This window comes from Lingula anatina, chromosome 1 (assembly GCF_051362555.1).
Source record: "Lingula anatina isolate TDL-2025a chromosome 1, LinAna3.0, whole genome shotgun sequence".
NCBI classification, from domain to species: Eukaryota; Metazoa; Brachiopoda; class Lingulata; order Lingulida; family Lingulidae; genus Lingula; species Lingula anatina.
Genome location: NC_141767.1, coordinates 5,257,522 through 5,276,515, shown reverse-complemented (window position 1 = coordinate 5,276,515; position 18,994 = coordinate 5,257,522). Strand labels below are relative to the sequence as shown.

The window sequence follows — 18,994 nt, the reverse complement described above, 5'->3', positions numbered from 1 at the left end:
GTTATGGTATACTTTCGTAATTTATTAGAAAAATAATTTGCCATCAATCCCTCAATTATAATGTATAATTAATCGGCCTGTCAAATATAAAAATAATAGTAGTGGCCTAACCCTCACTGGATTCCTAGCAGTGAAAGTTAGATTTGCAATTGTGCTGTTAATCACAGCTACTGCAATCAAAGCAACTGGTAACCATGAAGTACTGAGCAATGGACTTTTTTTACTCCATGGTGCTATATTGAATTACTATTTATGCTACTGAACCTGAAATATCCATAAATTTTCATAGAAGTGAAAAAGCAAAGGTTCAGATTATCTAAAATATGCAATAAGGGTATACAAAGAACATTCTTCACAAGTCTAAATCAGCAATATAACATGCTATAGAAACCAAACCATTTAGTAATACATAGAGGGTAATACTGTTCTTTAGTAATGTAAGGCCTGATTACCTCATACTTCCTGTGGTGGAACCATAGCCGCCTCCTCCCAGCAGTGAAGACCCTTCCCCTGGGCCGCCATCATTGGCTGTGATAGCTCGCCTATCATTGCTGAACATCTGATTAATGTCCTTCCAGCCTTTGGTGCTGGCACTGGAGATCTGTGAAATATGTTCAAGAAGAAGATTTGAAAACTTTCTATTTCCCCTATGTAATACATGCAAACTAGATGCTAAAAATCAGGTAACGATATCTTTTACGAATATGTTTGTAAGATGTCAGAGGTTGGACAGGTTTTTCCAATAAAGCAAACATAACTGGAGTTAAGAGAGACAGGGATAACGAAAATAAATATGTGATGTTGATTCAACAGACTTGTCCTAGTGAGGACGCTCTAGTGATAAGAGCGAAACGTAGCTGTTTCACAGAATTTTGTTTCAGAGTACTGTAAGTGATTCTCATCACCAAAAATTTAGATCTGTTTAAATTCAAGATTTTGGAACAATGGGGAGTTTTAAGGCAAAATTCTATGTAGTATGAAATTTGCTCAACCTCTATACATATGGCCAAGACACTAACCGGTCTCAAATCATGATATAGTCTAAGTAGAGCTTGAGCAATTATCTCACATAATAATGATAAGTTCAAACACATGGTACTTACATGATACTTTGATTTAGGTGCAAAACATTTAAAAGCGCATTGACATCTGTAAGTTGTTTATACATTACTTAAAGGTTTGATTAGATGACTAGTGCTATCAAAAAGAACAATTACAACAATCTCATGAAAATGAAAATAATTTGACATGTAAGACTAAATCTTTGTTATTATTATTATTATCCCCTCTTTAAGGAAAAGAATGCAGTGCCCTCTTTTGTCAGGCAGTAAACAATGGTTTCTGAGCACAGGATTCAAACTACTGTGCATGTGGGAAAAGTGCGCTGTTTGAAATAAACAAATGGTGAAATTGACAAAGCCTGCCGGTATTTACTGTCTGTTTGATTTTATTCAATTAGCTTTCTGGTGTTGTTTTGAGAAATTATATTAGAAATATTTATTATATTATTATATAAGAAAGAGTATCAGAACTTTAACAAATGCTGGTATTAGTAACTTATTGATGGTATTTCCATCTGAAGATCACTTGCTATGTATTTATACCCTACGTCTTTGTGGCTTGCAATACGTACACACTACACAACACATATATATTCATTACTGCTTAAACTTTTGTTGATTGTATTTATTAAAAAGCAAATCCATCGGACTATTTAGAATAACATTCAATTTCCCTTCATTGTAGGGGGATTCCCTTCGTATTTATTGTGTTATATGTGGCCCCAAGGGGATTTTCCACCCTTCCCCCACTCCTGATCAGGAAAATACTCTTCTTGGCAAATGTGAATGTTACTACAAAATGCATTCGAAAATGTAGGAAGGTTTATTTAAGATAATTCATGTCAGAAAACCCATGTTCACAGGCGAAATTAACCGACATTAGATATTAAACTTAAACTACACGTTACGACCGACAGATTTAATATCTCGAAAGCGAGGCAATGGCCCTCATCTACAGAAGGGGATTCATAGTCTCGTGAAAATTGAAGTTTTGCTATAACATTTCGAATTGGCAAAATCAAAATATTTATTTGTTATTATTGGAATCTTAAATTATAATAAATACAATCTCACCTCATAAGAAACTTGATGTTGTTGGCCTATTTTTTAGCTTAATTGTTTTTTTTATAGTCTTTGGAGATTAAAAACACAAAAGTTGTCTGGTTTCGTATCGAGGCACTATGTATTGTTCCTGTGCTTGGTTTCTGTAGATCCCAGCTTCTTCAACAAAATAACATTCATTGCCAGATGTATACCTCAATTTCCTTTAAAATAATGCCTTCTATCTAACCCTTTGATTTTTTCTCGATGTTCATGTTTTTATTTTTATCTAACATTCATTTGATTAGTAGAAGCTTTCTGATGATCTTAATATGTCAATATGTTATTGATTACTAATCATAACACGCATGACCAAATGCAAAACCTTAAAATGATTATTCAAGCAAAATGCCAATTTGATAAATGAAAGTCAAGATGTCTTAAAGCACCTTAGAATTCAGACTGTCTTAAAATTCAGTCTGTACTTCATTGTAAGCAACTGAAACATTTGATGGTACACCAAGTCTATCATGGTGATACCTAATATTTCTTTTCTTTACGTAAGACTATGATACCAGCATTGATTAAAGAGTATCAGAACTTTAACAAATGCTGGTATCAGTTACTTATTGATGGTATTTCCATCTGAAGATCACTTGCTATGTATTTATACCCTACGTCTTTGTGGCTTGCAATACGTACACACTACACAACACATATATTCATTACTGCTTATGTGTCAAATCTCAATAATCACTCAGCTGACTATAATAACAACACATTCAGTAATCATTCACTTCGACCAATATTAAAAAATTAAACAAGTAAGCAGATAAATTTACTTCCAATTGCTGTTTTAGATTTAGACAAAACAAGGAAACGGTCATTAGAAAAAATCTTTGCAGATACTGAGGGTCCGGAGGACCTGTATTACAAAAAATCTGCAGGTCCACCCAATTCTGTGCTGGTCCAAACTTAGCATCTTATTAGGTCTATGATTGCATGCAATTTATCATAATGTACTGGACTTTCACACAAACCTTGCCAGTTCAGAGGACCTGCGACTTAAAAATTTTCGCAGGTCCTCTGGCATTTGAAGCGGTCAAGACCAGTTGGACAGGCAATTTCCCCATGTCTGAGACAGAAGTAAACATTTTGTTTTTTCTGTCAAAATCATATTTCAATTCAAATATTCCTTACTTTTTTCAAAACTTTATCAAAATTAATCTTCAGGAACACACCATGGTCTTCTAGCAACTAATTTCTCCTCAAACATTCTATAGTTTACAGGTAATAATTTCCAAGCAAACTTTGTAGGTAAATTTTAAATTGGGATCTTTGTTAAATAGTAAGAAAAAATGCAGATAAACCAAGCTTAAGTTTTGCAAAATGACTCACCTTTGATGCCAAGCTGCTCATTCCTGTGGACATTTCATTTAGAATGGAACCATCCTTTACCTAGATGAAGTCAAAGGAAAGCATCCATTGATCAATTCCTAATCAAATTAATGCACAAGGCCCAAAACCAGTGATTGCATTTACAGCCACAAAGTTCTGTAACACAATCTTGAGTTAATTTACATATGCATAAGGAGGAACTTCACAATCAAATCAATTACCCAAGCTGATACAATCGACTATTCATTCTTGCAGATCCAGATTGCTCCTTTAACACTACACACGTTGCGCAGATAATTTGTTTTTCGTTCGATGCCATTAGTTCAGCGTAATTCAAATGAACTTCCTAAGGGACACAATCTTTTTAAACACGTTTTTTCCTGAACTTTAGCACCATGGTTTGCAGACATGTGCGGTGTCTACAGTGTTGGTTTTCTGACTTAACTGTTTTTCACAATGTGTGTATCATTATTCACGACCACCATAAATGTCAAACCAGATGAGATTCTGTGCCAAAAATAAGACTTATAATTATTAAGTCTAGATTGTGTGGCAATCCAGTTTGAAAGGAATGGTACAGGGTTTCTCCCTCACAGTAACACCTACATAAAATTCAGAAGAGAAAGCCGGTTTTCTTTCACTGTTTTATTTACCCAAGTCTCAGTTGATTTACAAAGGTTAAACTGAAAATCCCAATCAAGAGGGGAGTCCCTGTACTGTATATTATCTGGTTTGCTTCACTGAGTCAATTATTGTTTTCGTACCCACGTAACAAGTAACGTACTCACCTTTGTGGCAAAGTTGCCTACAGATGAAGATACATTGTCCAACAAATGACCATCAGACACCTACACACAGAAAGCATGCACAAGTACACTACTCAGTCTACAACTTAAGAAGAAACTTTTAAAAATGCACCTTTGAACTAACTCACACAGAGTGTTGGCAACACTTGTACTGATTGAATGACAGCTGTAAAGCAGTAAAGCTTTTCTTTATCTCACTTTGTTGTTATTATTGAAAAACTGTGCCACAATGCAGTGCAATATGGCTCACGCACATTTGTAAACACCTTTTGAATACGCAATTAAATGTGAGAATCAGAAATGCATAAACTCTTCAAATATTGAAAAGAGGCTGTGTGCAACAACAAAGACCCCAAGTGCAGTTAAATCAAAACATGGCCATAAGAAAAAATATTTCTCAGAAAAAATTTGGCTTAATGAGTTTGTAAGTTTTAATAAATTCAAATAATGTTCTGTGTAGGCATGATAGGATTTTGCTAGATGTGAACCCAAAACATATCAAATATTCAATAGTTTTTTAATCAAAACACTTAATTACTTGCCAAATACCTTGTGTAGAGGAGGCATGACTTTGAATTTTGAAGTACTTTCTTGTTTTTCAGTTTGGGCCATTCCACATATTTCTCTGTCATAATATTACACACACACAAGAAACACACAATTATTTTTTTATATGTTAAAAGATGTGTGTGTGTATAAATATATCTTACAAATTTTTTCTTTCTTTTTTATTGTTATTCATATTATTTATGTGGGAAAGAAAAAAATTGGAAAAATCTACTGACTCAGCAAATATCTCACCATGGAGAAAATTCTGTGGAATGATCCATTGGCTATACCACTGGTAGTACATTAAAACAGGAACTTAATACTCCCAAAACTCAATTAAAGGTCAAAGCAATAATGCAAAAAGATACACCAACAACAAAATTAAGCCACAAAGTAACAGGGTGAATAACTGTAAACATATTTCAAAGAAAGTTTTCAACTTCCTTACCCAACCATAGATCCCCTAGTATTTAGAATGTTAAAAGGAAAGATACCGTTGTTACATGGATTTATGGCAATAATGTGTATCAATCTGGTTCATTTTGTCTAGAAACAACACTACTTAAAATTCTAATCATGATACTTACTCCCACAACCATATTACTTCTTTTTACCTGTATTTGATTAAAAAAAAAGATTCTGGGCTAAACCTGAAGTACCTAATATCAAAAAGACTAAAAAAAAATCTAAAAATGTCCCCATGGGGCTAGTTTCACATTAAAACTGTAAACTAAAATTGGTCGACATTTGAAAGGTACATTTGTGGTAGATACCTTGGATCAAATGCTCTGCATGTTTTATAACATGAAAGAAATGGCTAATGTTGGAACTGAAGCAGACTGAAATATTGGTGTAAAAGTGCAGGACATCCTTCAGTCCTTTGATTTTTTTAACCAGCCCAGACCACCATGTCTGTGCGCTTAATAAAGTAAAAACAAATAATGTGATTTGAGAAGTAGACCTTGACCTTGAATATTTTACCTGCACCTGCCTTTTACTAATACCTTCTGGTTATGTTATTTACACTTTCTCAAAAACATCCAAAACATACTTGTTTTGATCAAAATGTTAATTTGCTTGATAGTTGGATTAATAAAGGCTATTTAGCAAAAACTGATAATTTTCTCACAGTTAGCTTACTCCAAACCCGTCAGAGGCCTTTATCAGACTGACTTGATGAGGGTCCCTCACAAGTTTTGGCTGTACGTTAATAGTGAAAAAATTCCAGCTTGTACTAAATAACCTTACTACTATAAGATAATTTGTTTTGTTTCGAGCAGAATCATATAAAGAGGTGATTTCTGTTCACAAAATAAGCCGTATTTTCATATCACTCCTCTACATTTTAGAATGTTTTTTAGAATACTATGAAAACAATTCATTCTCTTCTAATTGTAAATAACCACTGGAGGATGTTATGCATTTAAACATCTCTATTACCAAAGCTACCACCATTTATAAGTTGAAAATTAGGAGTGCCAGTAAGAGTAAAATAGGACCAATAAACAATCTAAATAATTCCTTGAAAGCTTGGCCTGAAGTTAAAAGGCTATTCAGTCAATATCCATCTGAAGGTTGAAGGTAAATTGGTAAATAGGAAAGATAGCTTTATTTGCCAGCAGCAGTTGGGTATTCAGCCATAGCTAGTTTCTGTGAAAAAGCTCATTTCTCTAGAATTCCTGCCATGTGAACTTGAATAAGCTGTTATGTGTAAGCAGGCTGCCGAATTGAATAAGGTCATATTCTCATAAAGTAAAAAAATATAAATTAACCATTCTTTGATTAATTAAATTAATCATAAATGACTTGAACTCTCGTTATCCCTTGAAAATGGATGAAAATAGGCAGTAAACCAGAAATAGTTTCCTTTCAAACATACAGAGACAGTATTACATTCCCTCTCTATTTTCCTAGAAAATTGCCCTCATTAGGGAAAATACTTTGGGCAAACAACAAGAACTCTAGTTATACATACCTTGTTCCTGGTAGGTTTTACAATAGTTTCATTCAGTGATGAACCCAACTCTTTAGTCTTCTGTCCTGCTGTGCTTGCCAGTTGACTCGCCTGGAAATAGACATTCATGAAATTAAGTGTAAGAACTGAAAATCCTATAAGTACTTCAGGCCATATAACATAACACTGTGACACAGGGGGAATGTACTCTCATGCCTCACATTGCATATATTTTATATATATATAATCTGCCTTGCAACAGCCACATTACAGACCTTGGGAGGGTGTGCACCTGTCCTAGCCAGCAATCTCCCTCACTCATACCTGAAATACTACATAAAACATGGGACACATTGATAATTTGCGCCAGCTGCTTGAAAGGAGCCTTTTGTACTTAACCTTCCTTCAAAACAGAACCAATTCTATTGATATTCTAGTTGCATAAGTGGAAATGGGGCACAGGACATGGATTGGACTTTAAAAACAGGAACAGCTGCCATAAAATTCAGAACAAAATAACCACATAACATGGATATGATGGCAAACTTAGCTTAGCACTATCATTATATTATCATTGTCTGCCTTCCACATTGGTCAGTTCAAACTGAAATGGCAAAAAAAATCATTGACATGTATTTTCATGGAAACGCCTTAATGGTCACACAAAAATATGTCAGGCACACCATAACTTTTTTGTCGTTGGGTGTATGAAATTTCAGGCCTAATTATGTCTTGAGTCATTCAGATAAGAAATTTTTTTAATGAATAAAGGATCACCCACAAAGACTGTAATGAATTGTTTGAACACGATTGAAAGAGATTGTAAAAGATTGTTTGAACACTATTATTAAAGAGATTGCCAAAAGCGTGAAATGCTTGGGTATCAAAAACAAGATCTTTAAAACTTTGTTAAAAAAAAGATAAAATGATTAAAAAAACAAATGGGTGAAAACATAACCTCCTTGGCAAAGTGTTAAAGTGAGAAAAAATCAAGATGGGCATAAAATTCAGAACTGACAGCATCCATTACAGCAATGATGGAGAGATGGGTGGACAAAGAGCTCTACTTTCAAATAACAGATGGATAAATGTATTCTTCCATACTTTCCTGAACTTCCTTTTGAAAGAAGAGGGGCCTTGAGGGGGGGGGGAGAATTTTTTTTTCTGCAAATATGTACCCTGCATGATCATGATCCAAACATATTGCATATCCTTGTCAAGGGGGTACACACTGTAGGACTTGATGATATGATAATGTACTCAGAGGTGAAAGCTACTGATCATGAGTATGCTTAGATTTTGAGTCCTTCATAAATAATAGACTTAACTTCCTCTGTAGACTGTCATTTCAGTAATGCACTTCACATCTGGCACATATAACTCCTGGCTAACACACCTTTATTAAATATAAGCTTTATCTAACAGTTTCAACCTAATAAAACTGCACTGGCAACTTTGCTAAATGTCAAGCCATCTTAGAATCAATTTTGCCCTGGATTGTCTCCAATGCAAATTTATTAGGTAGCAAATTGAAGTGACATTTTGCTAAAACAAGCAGAAAACCAATGATGCACCTTCCGATGTTGGTGTTTTCATGGTACTGGAAACTGGGGCATGAATTACAGAGAAACTTTGAGAATGAGTATAATCAGTGGTGCAGTTACGTACATATTAGAAATGTCAACATTTGACACCAAATCCATATTGAGAGTAACAGTCTTTGGCAAGACTAGCTGAAATCTTACATGCACACATTTTCAAAAGAAAGAAAAGATTTCAGGAACAGTTGACATTTTATCAGACACTGTGTATAAATTATGAAACTAAATGACAGAGCTCATTTTCGTCACCTGAACATTTTCATCACTGCAATGACGTAAACCAACACTTGTATGCACAATCACACAAATAAGCCACATACTTATCCTACTAAGCACCTGGCATCAGACTTATCAGCCTGCAGTTAGTAAAGACTGCACCAGTTAGCCTAAATAATTGTGAAGATTAAGAAAAAAAATATACCTGCCGTCTTTCAGTGTACCTGTTCTTCAGACAAGATATGAGTCACCGTAGCTCAAGTTAGGACTGAATCATTGATAAGCTAAATTCAATAACATCATTTATGAAACTAAAAGATGTTCGATGTGTTACAAAATATGACTTTCTTTCCTTCCTCACTTAGCTGTGTTGATCTGCAGGTAAGGTGTAGACCATCTTTTCAGTGATAAACTTGCCAGGGTAGATTAGATTACATCATTCTTTACTCAATAGGGGTGTTACCTACTATTCCTTACCCCCGACAAAATACCATTTTTACTATATGTGGGACATGTGATACCTTTTACAAGTTAAGCAAGGTGAAAAGGATACAAGGGTCTTTTTTTCAGTCACCGTTTATCTGCTGAACTAACTCTATTGAAATCTAATATCTGTGACTGAGGCAGAGAAGTGGGCATATAAATGTGCACTGTGGGGTCTATTTTAGTGAACCTAACAGTTAGAAGAGCATCATTCATCAAAATGATAAAGAAAGAAGCTAAAGAATAAACCACAGTGGGGCAATTTGGTTGAATACTAGCACATACCCTCTTTCTGAGCAATTATAAAAAAAGAAAAAAAAAACTCATCAGAAAACAATATGAAGGCAAAAAATTGCTATTAATAAATATTGGCAGAGAGAAATATATTGTATTATTCCTGTTAAAGGAAACATGAAAATGTAAAAGCACTGCTGAAATTAAAGTTATTAAATGATCACATTACAAACTATTAAGTAGCTAAAATGTCTACTTATTTAAGCAGGCAAAATATATCTTAACTGTATTAATTCACTTTCCAAAAATTCATAAAAAGTTACAACAGAGTTTTGCTGAAATTCACTGAGTGCTAGTAATAAAAGTGGACAATTTTCGAAGTCTTTATAGAATTTTCATTAAGAGTCTCATATTCCCCTTAAAATCTACTTAATCTTTTACACGTCAAAATCACACCGCCATATGTATCCATCCCACACAAGTCTGGTATACAACACTCACCTTTTCTGACGCAGAGGCAGCAAACTTGGATGCACCGAGAGTGAAAGATGCCCAACCCTGCAAGAATATAAATCAATACATTGTGTCATTTCTCTTCTGCTATGCCAGCAATCATTATTTCAATGATGACCAGTGCCATATTCAAAGTATTGCACTAGGTAAACAGCTAGGCAGATCTTTTCAGGCCGAGATGACTCGTCTTGTATCAAAGATGATGACCTTTCATAATTCTACCAGCAATTGTCTACATCACACAGTTACCTTCAGTGCTCAGATATTTTCACCTTTTGTGGACTGATATTGAATTCACTGCACTTCATTATTTTAATGGCTACTTCATAAAAGAAATACATCAATCTGTGTGGTAATAACGCAAAATCTGCAGCAGATGGGCTGTCATATTTTAATGACTAAGTGTGTGGAAGGTATATTACAGCCTTCCATGTACAGAGAAATACAATTAGTGGAGGCTTATTGGCAGAGTTCAATGGAAACCAGCCAGTGTTTAACTGAAGCTGGCGCCATACAACCCAAGAGAAAAATGTACCTCTGCGGAGGACATTATCAAGATTTTCTAATGCTGCTGCTTTATATCTCTCTTTCTACTGTTTAAATCTAAAAGCTAAAAACATGTCGTGTACTTACTCAATGTTGGAACATTTTATCTATGTAAACATATTGTAATTGCTCTGCTAAACATGTCTGTCTCCAGTATGGTTATTCTAGATAAAGAACGAGCAGCTTACTTTATAGAAAGTACATAGTTCACCTTCGCACTATTGGATCGAACACTTTCCAGTCTTCTTTCAAGGAATGTGACATGAATATAAATGGATTTCTACGTAGCTTGACAGCCGAACTTTAATCTTATTCCACAGATGTGAGGTAATATGTTTAAACACCATTTTTTACTATCTTTTATATTTCTAAGTTCAAACCCAAAACCACCAAACCCAATATCACCCTCTTTAGGATGCAAAATTCAGTACAGGAATGGTAATAATAAACTGCATTTGATAAGAAATAAGATGGACAATGATTTATCAAAATGAAATCTATTAATCCATCATCACTTGTCATTATTACTGGGATATGAGCTAGACAGATTAAAAGATGTGGGCAGACAGTTCTCAGCAATAGCAAACAGGAGACACTGCTACTGCCACCTGCATTTAAAGTTAATTAATTTGAGCATACATGTCCCACTCATAACTGAAAGACACATGGACAGTAATCAATCTTGTTTCTTAACACAGAAACTGTGAGAAGTAGGGACATGATTTATAGGGCCTATTCTAGATAATAAAACAGCTGAAGTCATATTTAAGATATATATATTCAATGTCATATCATTTGACAGCCAGACTGGTTTTATTTTTCTTGGGGACAGAATCATAAAATTACAGTAGGATTTTAACAGATAAAAAGACCAACAGATCAATGTATACTTTGTTATTCTGAAAGAATCATTGATTTATACAAACAATGAAGTGACAACATAAGAAGATCATAATGTAATAAACTATTATTTGTGTTATCCAACAATTGTTACAGAGGCATTCACTGCCTCATATATAAAGATACATTATATATCTAAGTCTGTGCATAAAAAACAACCTTTTTTACTTAATGTATTAACCGTACATTTTATACAGACTTTAAATCATGTATCCTATGATGCAGATGTGGGGGAAGAGATTGACTTCTACTTGCCTTTTAAGCTTTTTAGCTTGATAACAACTGGGTAGAGGAAGAGACTCATAACACTTGAATAATTCTTAGAGCCGAAATGATGACTTACATTTATTTATTGGTACAAGTATCGTTATTAGAAAGATCAATTAATTCCATGCACCTATATTATCAAGAAACACAGATAGATTTGAGGCATCCATCTTGAATAATTGTTTGAAGAACCATAATATTGGTAAAAGAGCACATAATATAAGTGCTGATTAAGCACTTATTAAGCAATACAAAAGTTGATGACAACAATATATTATATAAGACAAGTTGGATCAGTTTCAATGCAAAAATCAACTTTTTGTTCCATCAGATCTCACTAGTAATGTACACCCATGCTTTTAGGCTTAATTAGATGGGAACATGATCAAATGATTTTGATTTCTATAATTCTATCAAGCATAACCTCCCTACTTCTCTCTTAACAAACCTTGAACTCACTATGCTTAGTGAAACAAAAGCAGTTTGCAAGTGTCAAAATGAATTTCCATCAAATAAAGGATCTGAATATTATTGTCTAAGTTTGAGAACACAGTGTTCTACCTAATATAATCTTGGCCTAATGTGGGGAAAATTTCCTTCATCAGGCCTGATTGTGACTGCCAAGTCTGGGAAATTATATAACATTTGCTATATTGCAAAGTGAGTTATTAGAATATTAATGTCACTGGACTGACACTCAATTTACAGGCAGCCAATCTATCCTGTAAGGACACCAGACTTCCACTAATAAAGCGCTATTCTTTATCTGACTCAGGCAAAACAGTTGATGCACTTATTAATAATTAAATTTGGCATGGTAACATGCATGTGCTTTGGAATCCTTTGGAATTTCTTTGGGGTTCAAGTAAGACACATTTATCATTTTGACAACATCTTTTTATCATTATAGGTTATATAATTAATTTTGGTTATAAGCAATTTTAGACTGTTTAAAAATAATCACTTCTTATTGTAGCTATAAAATATGGTTTCAAAACTAGAAAATATATAAAGATTATTAGATTGTTTAGTGAAGCACTGGACAAACCACAAGATAATATTGTATTACTTGTGAGAAGTAATCATTTGCTCATAAGCATGTTGCTGATTCTGAATGTATTAATACAAACGGATAACACCACACCAGTATATATGACAGTATTACGTGGATTTACTATAATCACATATTGTAAGATATAATATTATTACCTATTATGTAAGGAACACCTTAATAATTTTGTAGCAAATTATTTATCATATCTTCATATCTTTAAGAACTCCTTGACTACATTCACCAATGCCTTTTACACTGTATGCCACACAAACTAGTAATTGTGGTAGTTGGGAAGCCTTCCCTCAGCTTCGCAATCCCTTTCAATGCAGTCACAAGCCTATACACATCAGTGTTCATGCCATCCCAACTACCAGACACAGGATGGAAGGATCCAGAATTCACTGTAGATTGGATCACTCTACCAGTTTTCAAGGTGTGTATCAGTACACACTTTGAAGTATCAGCAAGGCATGCATACCAGGCAAGAGGGTGCCGTGTCTCATACTTCAAAGTGCGTACTGATACACACCTTGAAATCCAATCTACGGTGAATTCTGGATCCTTCCGACTCATGCAAAGATAAGGGTTAACGAGCGATGTTGTTGTGCGATTACCAAAAAAATTGTTTTGAATGGTGCAACAGTGAAAAAAAAAATCTCTCTTTTTTCTTTGTTTTACACTGTATCCAAATCATTTTAGAGTTTTTTATGAGAAAACTTATTTATATAAATTTGCAAGGTGAGGAGTAAATACTGTAGTCCTCTTATCAGCAAAGGCTACTACTGCCCTTTGTACTGCCAGACATGCATTGATTCTACTTATGTCTTTATTATTGGGTTTAAATATTAACTCTGTTGCGCATGAGAAATAAGATGCATTCAACATAAGTGTGTTGTTTTCAAAGTAACAATAATAGTAATTTCAAACAATGGGTAAGCTCAGTGTCTTGCATGAAACATATGAGTGGCAATGATTCACTTTAGCCATAGTTTGAGAAACTGTAACTCTGAGTGCAAAACACAACTGACAAAATTCACTGCTGGATATGAAACACTAGACAATGTCACCACAGAAACTTATCATGATTTTGAAAGACTGGATGAACTAAATGCAGAAAAATACTCCCTGGAGTCAATATTACTTACCGATGACAAAGATGCCATGAAGTCGTCATCTTTCTTGGGTGGGTTGGGAGTCGAGCCAAATCCTACATACCTGCCACCTTGACTTGGTGGGAGATTACTGCAAAGAAATGAAAGGGGTTTCAAGTTTTAGGTATGCCATAGAAAGTAAATTCTGGGCAAATAACACAGCTCTTTGAAGAATGTGCTTATATATACATTTAAAAATGTACTTATTATCTAATTTATGAAAAATATATAAAATTGTTGGAACATGTATGCATGGTTTAAGTTTCACTGGAAATTTAGATCACACACACACACACACACACACACACACACACACACACACACACACACACACACACACACACACACACAAAAAAAAAAAAAATTAATAAATAAAAATAAAATTAACACTGTAAAGACTGATATGAACTTTTATCAACATAACATATGGTCTTGGAAATCCTTCCTCTTATTACTTACTCTGGCCTGCTGGCATTTTCATCCAACTTCCTGCTGAAAAAATCTTCCTTCTGTTTGACCACTGATTCACTGAAATACGAATACCATAATGTTGTACACATCACCAATAAGAATACAGCAAGCCAATGGAGACTTTTCTATGTGCACATAAGTACTAACATCAAAACTGAATGAAAAGACTTATGAAATATCAATACAAACTATGATATTATAAAAAATAAAATAATTATAATAAAATTTTTTTGAGAATTGAATATGTAAACATTCATAGTCTTCCTTATATACTGATTTCAATGTGGATAACAAAATTTGTATTACTTTATATGAAAAAAACAAGACAATTCTATTGGTGTTAAGTGCTCTACCCCTGTGTGACAGTTTAGCCATTTCAAAAGGGGGGGGTTCCAAAAAAATTGGACATTTTTCCATGAAAACTTCATGTACCTCGATCACATTTTATCCACGGTGGACCTTTTCCCAGCAAATAGGGCAGCTCATTGTAATCCCTCCCCCCACCCCCGGCTACAGGCCTGCAGTTTATATATATATTAAAATGAGTGCAATATTTCACCTGTTTAACCAAGCTTCCATATCATCCTGCTGAGACTGGTACCCCTGATTACTGCTGAGATTGTAACTCCCTGTCCTGGGCAAGTTAGAGGAGGACCCACTGCGGCTCCCTCCTGAACCAGCAGGCAGGCTACCAGTGCTGAAGTTACGGGGCATGGAGGGAACGTAATTCCTGGCTGAGGAAGTTGCTTCAGACCATGGCTTGCCTGAGGCCTCAGTCAGGATCTGATGTTAAAGGTGTAAGGTGATATCACAATTTAAAGGTCTTCATTTGAAATAAACGGTTAGAGGTTAACTTCACTTAGAGGTGGTGACTGACTAAAAAGCTTGCCATCTAATCTGCAAATAGACATTGAATACATTCCCCGTGGGGGAAGAATATGGTCAATAATTTGAAACAAAATATGTATCTAATTTATAAGTTACATTTTCACAGAATCTGCTCTTTCATAGAATCAAAATCTAATCAAAATACCACATATACAAACCTTATCTCTATACAATGCTGCACATTTGCTGTTATATTTTTCTTGTAAGCTCCAGTTTTCTTTGTAATCTGGCTGGGACTTGAAAAATTCTTTTGCCTTTCGATTTCCTCCAACTTTCATTTTTTCAAGCTCAATATCTTTCCATTTGTCCATAGTAACTGAGCGAACAAAACTGAAGCCAAAGAACAGGGCATCTTATATTGTTATACATACACAATATAAATCATTTTACAACTTACAACATCCAGAGAATGACTTCAAAGTTTATTTGTTTTACCAAAAGATGTGGGAGAAGCAGCCCACACATTAATCACACACACAGATATATATTCTGTATAATTTTTTAAAAATAACCTACCTGAGGTGGACTCCCAAGCCCCTGTGTTTTCCCGAGCATTCCAGACATATCCATATACCATACGTTACACTAACCCACTGGGGATTATTAGTTCCACATTCAAAGCAAAACTGAAAGTGAACAGGGATAAAGAGATTCATCATTCTATATTAACAGTGATCATTAATGTAATATATCTGTTATATATCTGTTCAACAAATAATCCAGAGTAAGAAGTTTTTATCTAGTGCAATATATTATAGCCTATATACAATCTTTCTCCATTCTTTAGTCATACATAGTCAGATACTGGGCACAGGACATGTAGCAAAGGCGTAGAACTATGAAGTTGTACTGTAGAACAACACACAATAGCACAGAATAGGAAAACTACAACAAATTTAGATTATATAACTTCAGTACATGATCATATATGATTCTTTTGTTTAAGGTCGGTGATAGGGTTAAATACGCTTAAAATCGTGTTTTTGAGTTTTTTGTGTGTTTATATTAATCAAAAAAGTATCTAACGTTGGATGTAATAATTTTTATGAATTTGCATCGCAAAATGCGTCTTTTGATGAGTTTTTCAACCGGCACGCGCCCCAGTCAGGCTGACAACTAAGCCACGCCTCTGTTACTAAGGGCCGTTGCCATGAGGGGGTCGGAGCACAGTTAATGAGTTATAAGCCGATTACGTGTGCGGTAATAGGTCATAAGTCTTACATCAGCTTAGCAGCGAAGAAGTCTAGCTAGTACACTATGGGGAAGAGAAAAGTTCGTGTTAAAAGTCCCTTTCCAGAGGAAAGAAGGAAAATTTTGAGAGTAAGGCCTATGCGTGGCGGTTGGGGAAAACCGGCCCTATTTGTTCAGTCGGATGACTGATTTCTGTATACCTAATAAATGGGTGAAAGAGTTAATCGAAACGTCTAAATTAATTGACAAATGAAAGAAAAATCGATAAAAACATAAATAAAAAAAGCTAAAAAAGGATACTTTTAGCCTAGCCTTTAATTTTTGCGATATATATCGTCGAGCGTATCTGCGACACGTTACGAAACCAGGAATGATTGTTGGTCGCCGTTTGCAAAAGGTAAATCTAATGTTGACAAAATAAAATTTTATTCTCCAAGATATGATATCATGGAGCTTGAGAGACACGCGAAAAATTGTGATTTGAATGGCCAAACAAGAGAAATCCAAGCAAAGGTTGACAGCATGATTAAAACAATAAAAATAAAAACGCATGTTAGCGGCTTTGCATTTTTCGATATTTGGAGAAAAACAATTTCAAAATCACTGATCAAGCGGGAAGAAAGAGTTCAAGTGTCCAAAAATGAAAATCACAAAAAGACCCCGAGAATAGTCAAGGCTAGCAGGTAAAAAGTAAATAGGGTCTAAGTGTCATGTGTGTAAAAATAAAATATTTATTCAAAAGCCTTCTCTCAGCCACTTTTACCGCTGAATCTTGTGCAGCTGAGCGTCTCCCCTTTATCTTAGCTGGCATTTTGAGCGAGACCGCTCTGAAGTAATCACTGGATTTTTCCGTTGATCTGACGACTACCAAGTGCCGTGCAAAATAATCCTGCAGCGTTACCCGTCAAAAAACTCGTATCAACACAAGTGACGGACACTTGCTCTCGACACAGTTTTATCTGATCACTTTGCCGATAACAAAGAAGGAATCTCTCAGGTAAAATTACTCGATTGCCGAGGAAGAGCCATTGAAACGTTCAAATGCAACTTCACACCTCTTAATTGCGGTTAAACGTAATCGCCTTTGTTAGCGCTTCCTTCTACATATCCTTGACACCCTACTGGGCATCACAAGGCTAGGGCCCTCTCCAGAGCTGTCAATCAAAATGGCGGCACGCTTACATGCCTAACGAGTGGTCGGAAAATGTAACAAAAGCACGATTTTCTGCCCCTTCAAAGCACCCAAACAAAATATTTTTAGATGACAATAAGCAATGGTTCCAGCTGATCGTATAACCGATAACAGGTAAATTTGCCAGCTAAGCATTTGACTAATAAGCCCTGTTAACCAACCTGTGAACGTTTTTGGCTGTTTTAACAGCTTTCTATATTGACGAGATAAGTGAATCGCTGCCAAGTATATCTCACTATCTGAGCAACCGATCGTTACAAAAGTTGCACCTATTGTTGTTAGGAATGTGGACTACAGCATGATATCAGGGGTTTAAGAGAAAATTGTTTGTTTGAAAGATATCGCCTTTTGAAGTGAATAAGCCATTGAAATATGGGGTAATTTAACGTAAAAGATGATAAAATCAAAAGTAAATAGTTTAAGACAATTCCCTGGTACCGCGCTGAAGTGCTTTCACCCAGCTTTATGAGGCCTTTTGAATCACTTGAATAGCTGTCTTGGTTATAGAGAAAATCCCAATACTGAAAACGGCATTTTTCCCCTCAAATTGGCGCCAGAGCGTCATCCGTTGGACACTGTACTTAATCCCCGTCTTTAATTGGCCTTTTGGGAAGTTTGTTTTAATTTTTTATAAAAACTTATAAGCCCAGGGCTTTGTTTCTATGACTTTGGTCCTTTTACTATCACCGGCCTTAACATTAACTGTATTTAGTCCTATTTTAATAAAAATTTAAAAAGTAAAATGAATTGAATGGAAAGGAGTTTATTACTTCAAGACAAGTGCTGTTATATTCATCATTTCTTCTATACCATATGGTTCAAAATATGAATTCCCGTCTTCCTCTTCTGATTTTTGAAAACTTTAGTTCTAAATTTTCTAAAATGATTTAGTCATTTGCCTCTGGGCCACAAAATATGACTTTCTTTTTTGGCCAGTTACTAGTAACTAAATTTCACGATCAAAATGCTGTCTAAACTGTCATCATAAGCTGGAACTGAGGTGACCGTTCCTATAACAACATTCACATTGTGATCAGATAAGAAGTGACCACTGCATTGAGAGCACACACTATAGTCTCACTGGGGTGCCATAGTGCCAGAGGCTACGGGAGCATATGACAGCGAAGATAACTTACGTTATTGTCAATTGTTTTGAGTTCTTTCAGCACTCTTCTAGTACGAGGACTTGCCATGACTGCGAAAGCCCTATATTCTTGTACCTACGAATATGAATCTTTGATCTTGAATGATATATTCCAGTCAATTAACGCACTTTTGAGGTAAAATTCCGGCCCGTAAGTTGGTGAGTTGTCAGATGGGCCTCTCGAAGTAGAGCTCAACAATTTTATGATAAAAGATTCGTAGAAATGCATGTCCATTTTATATTTCTTATTTGTACAAAATTAGCCATTTTTAAAAGTAAATCACAGAATACACAGAATTTTTTCTTGACAAATATTGTTAGTTGGGATGAAACA

At 35.0% G+C, this 18,994-nt stretch overlaps 1 protein-coding gene across 2 annotated transcripts in view; it reads right to left on the bottom strand.

The window, feature by feature from the left end:
• The window catches only part of LOC106178567 (ADP-ribosylation factor GTPase-activating protein 1), a 37,875-nt gene extending 19,010 nt beyond the window's left edge, over positions 1–18,865 (bottom strand). The window contains exons 1-11 of one of the 2 annotated variants that reach the window (XM_087002293.1): positions 18,653–18,865; positions 15,650–15,759; positions 15,292–15,463; positions 14,805–15,028; positions 14,234–14,302; positions 13,769–13,865; positions 9,845–9,901; positions 6,831–6,920; positions 4,289–4,348; positions 3,501–3,560; positions 453–601 (exon numbers count right to left, since the gene is read on the bottom strand). In XM_087002293.1, coding sequence (XP_086858419.1) covers positions 453–601; positions 3,501–3,560; positions 4,289–4,348; positions 6,831–6,920; positions 9,845–9,901; positions 13,769–13,865; positions 14,234–14,302; positions 14,805–15,028; positions 15,292–15,463; positions 15,650–15,759; positions 18,653–18,709 — 1,145 coding nt within the window. In that variant the 5' untranslated portion in view covers positions 18,710–18,865. The remainder of the gene's footprint in view (positions 1–452; positions 602–3,500; positions 3,561–4,288; positions 4,349–6,830; positions 6,921–9,844; positions 9,902–13,768; positions 13,866–14,233; positions 14,303–14,804; positions 15,029–15,291; positions 15,464–15,649; positions 15,760–18,652) is intronic. The other variant, XM_087002294.1, reaches the window with a different exon arrangement.
• Positions 18,866–18,994: the final 129 nt, after the last annotated feature.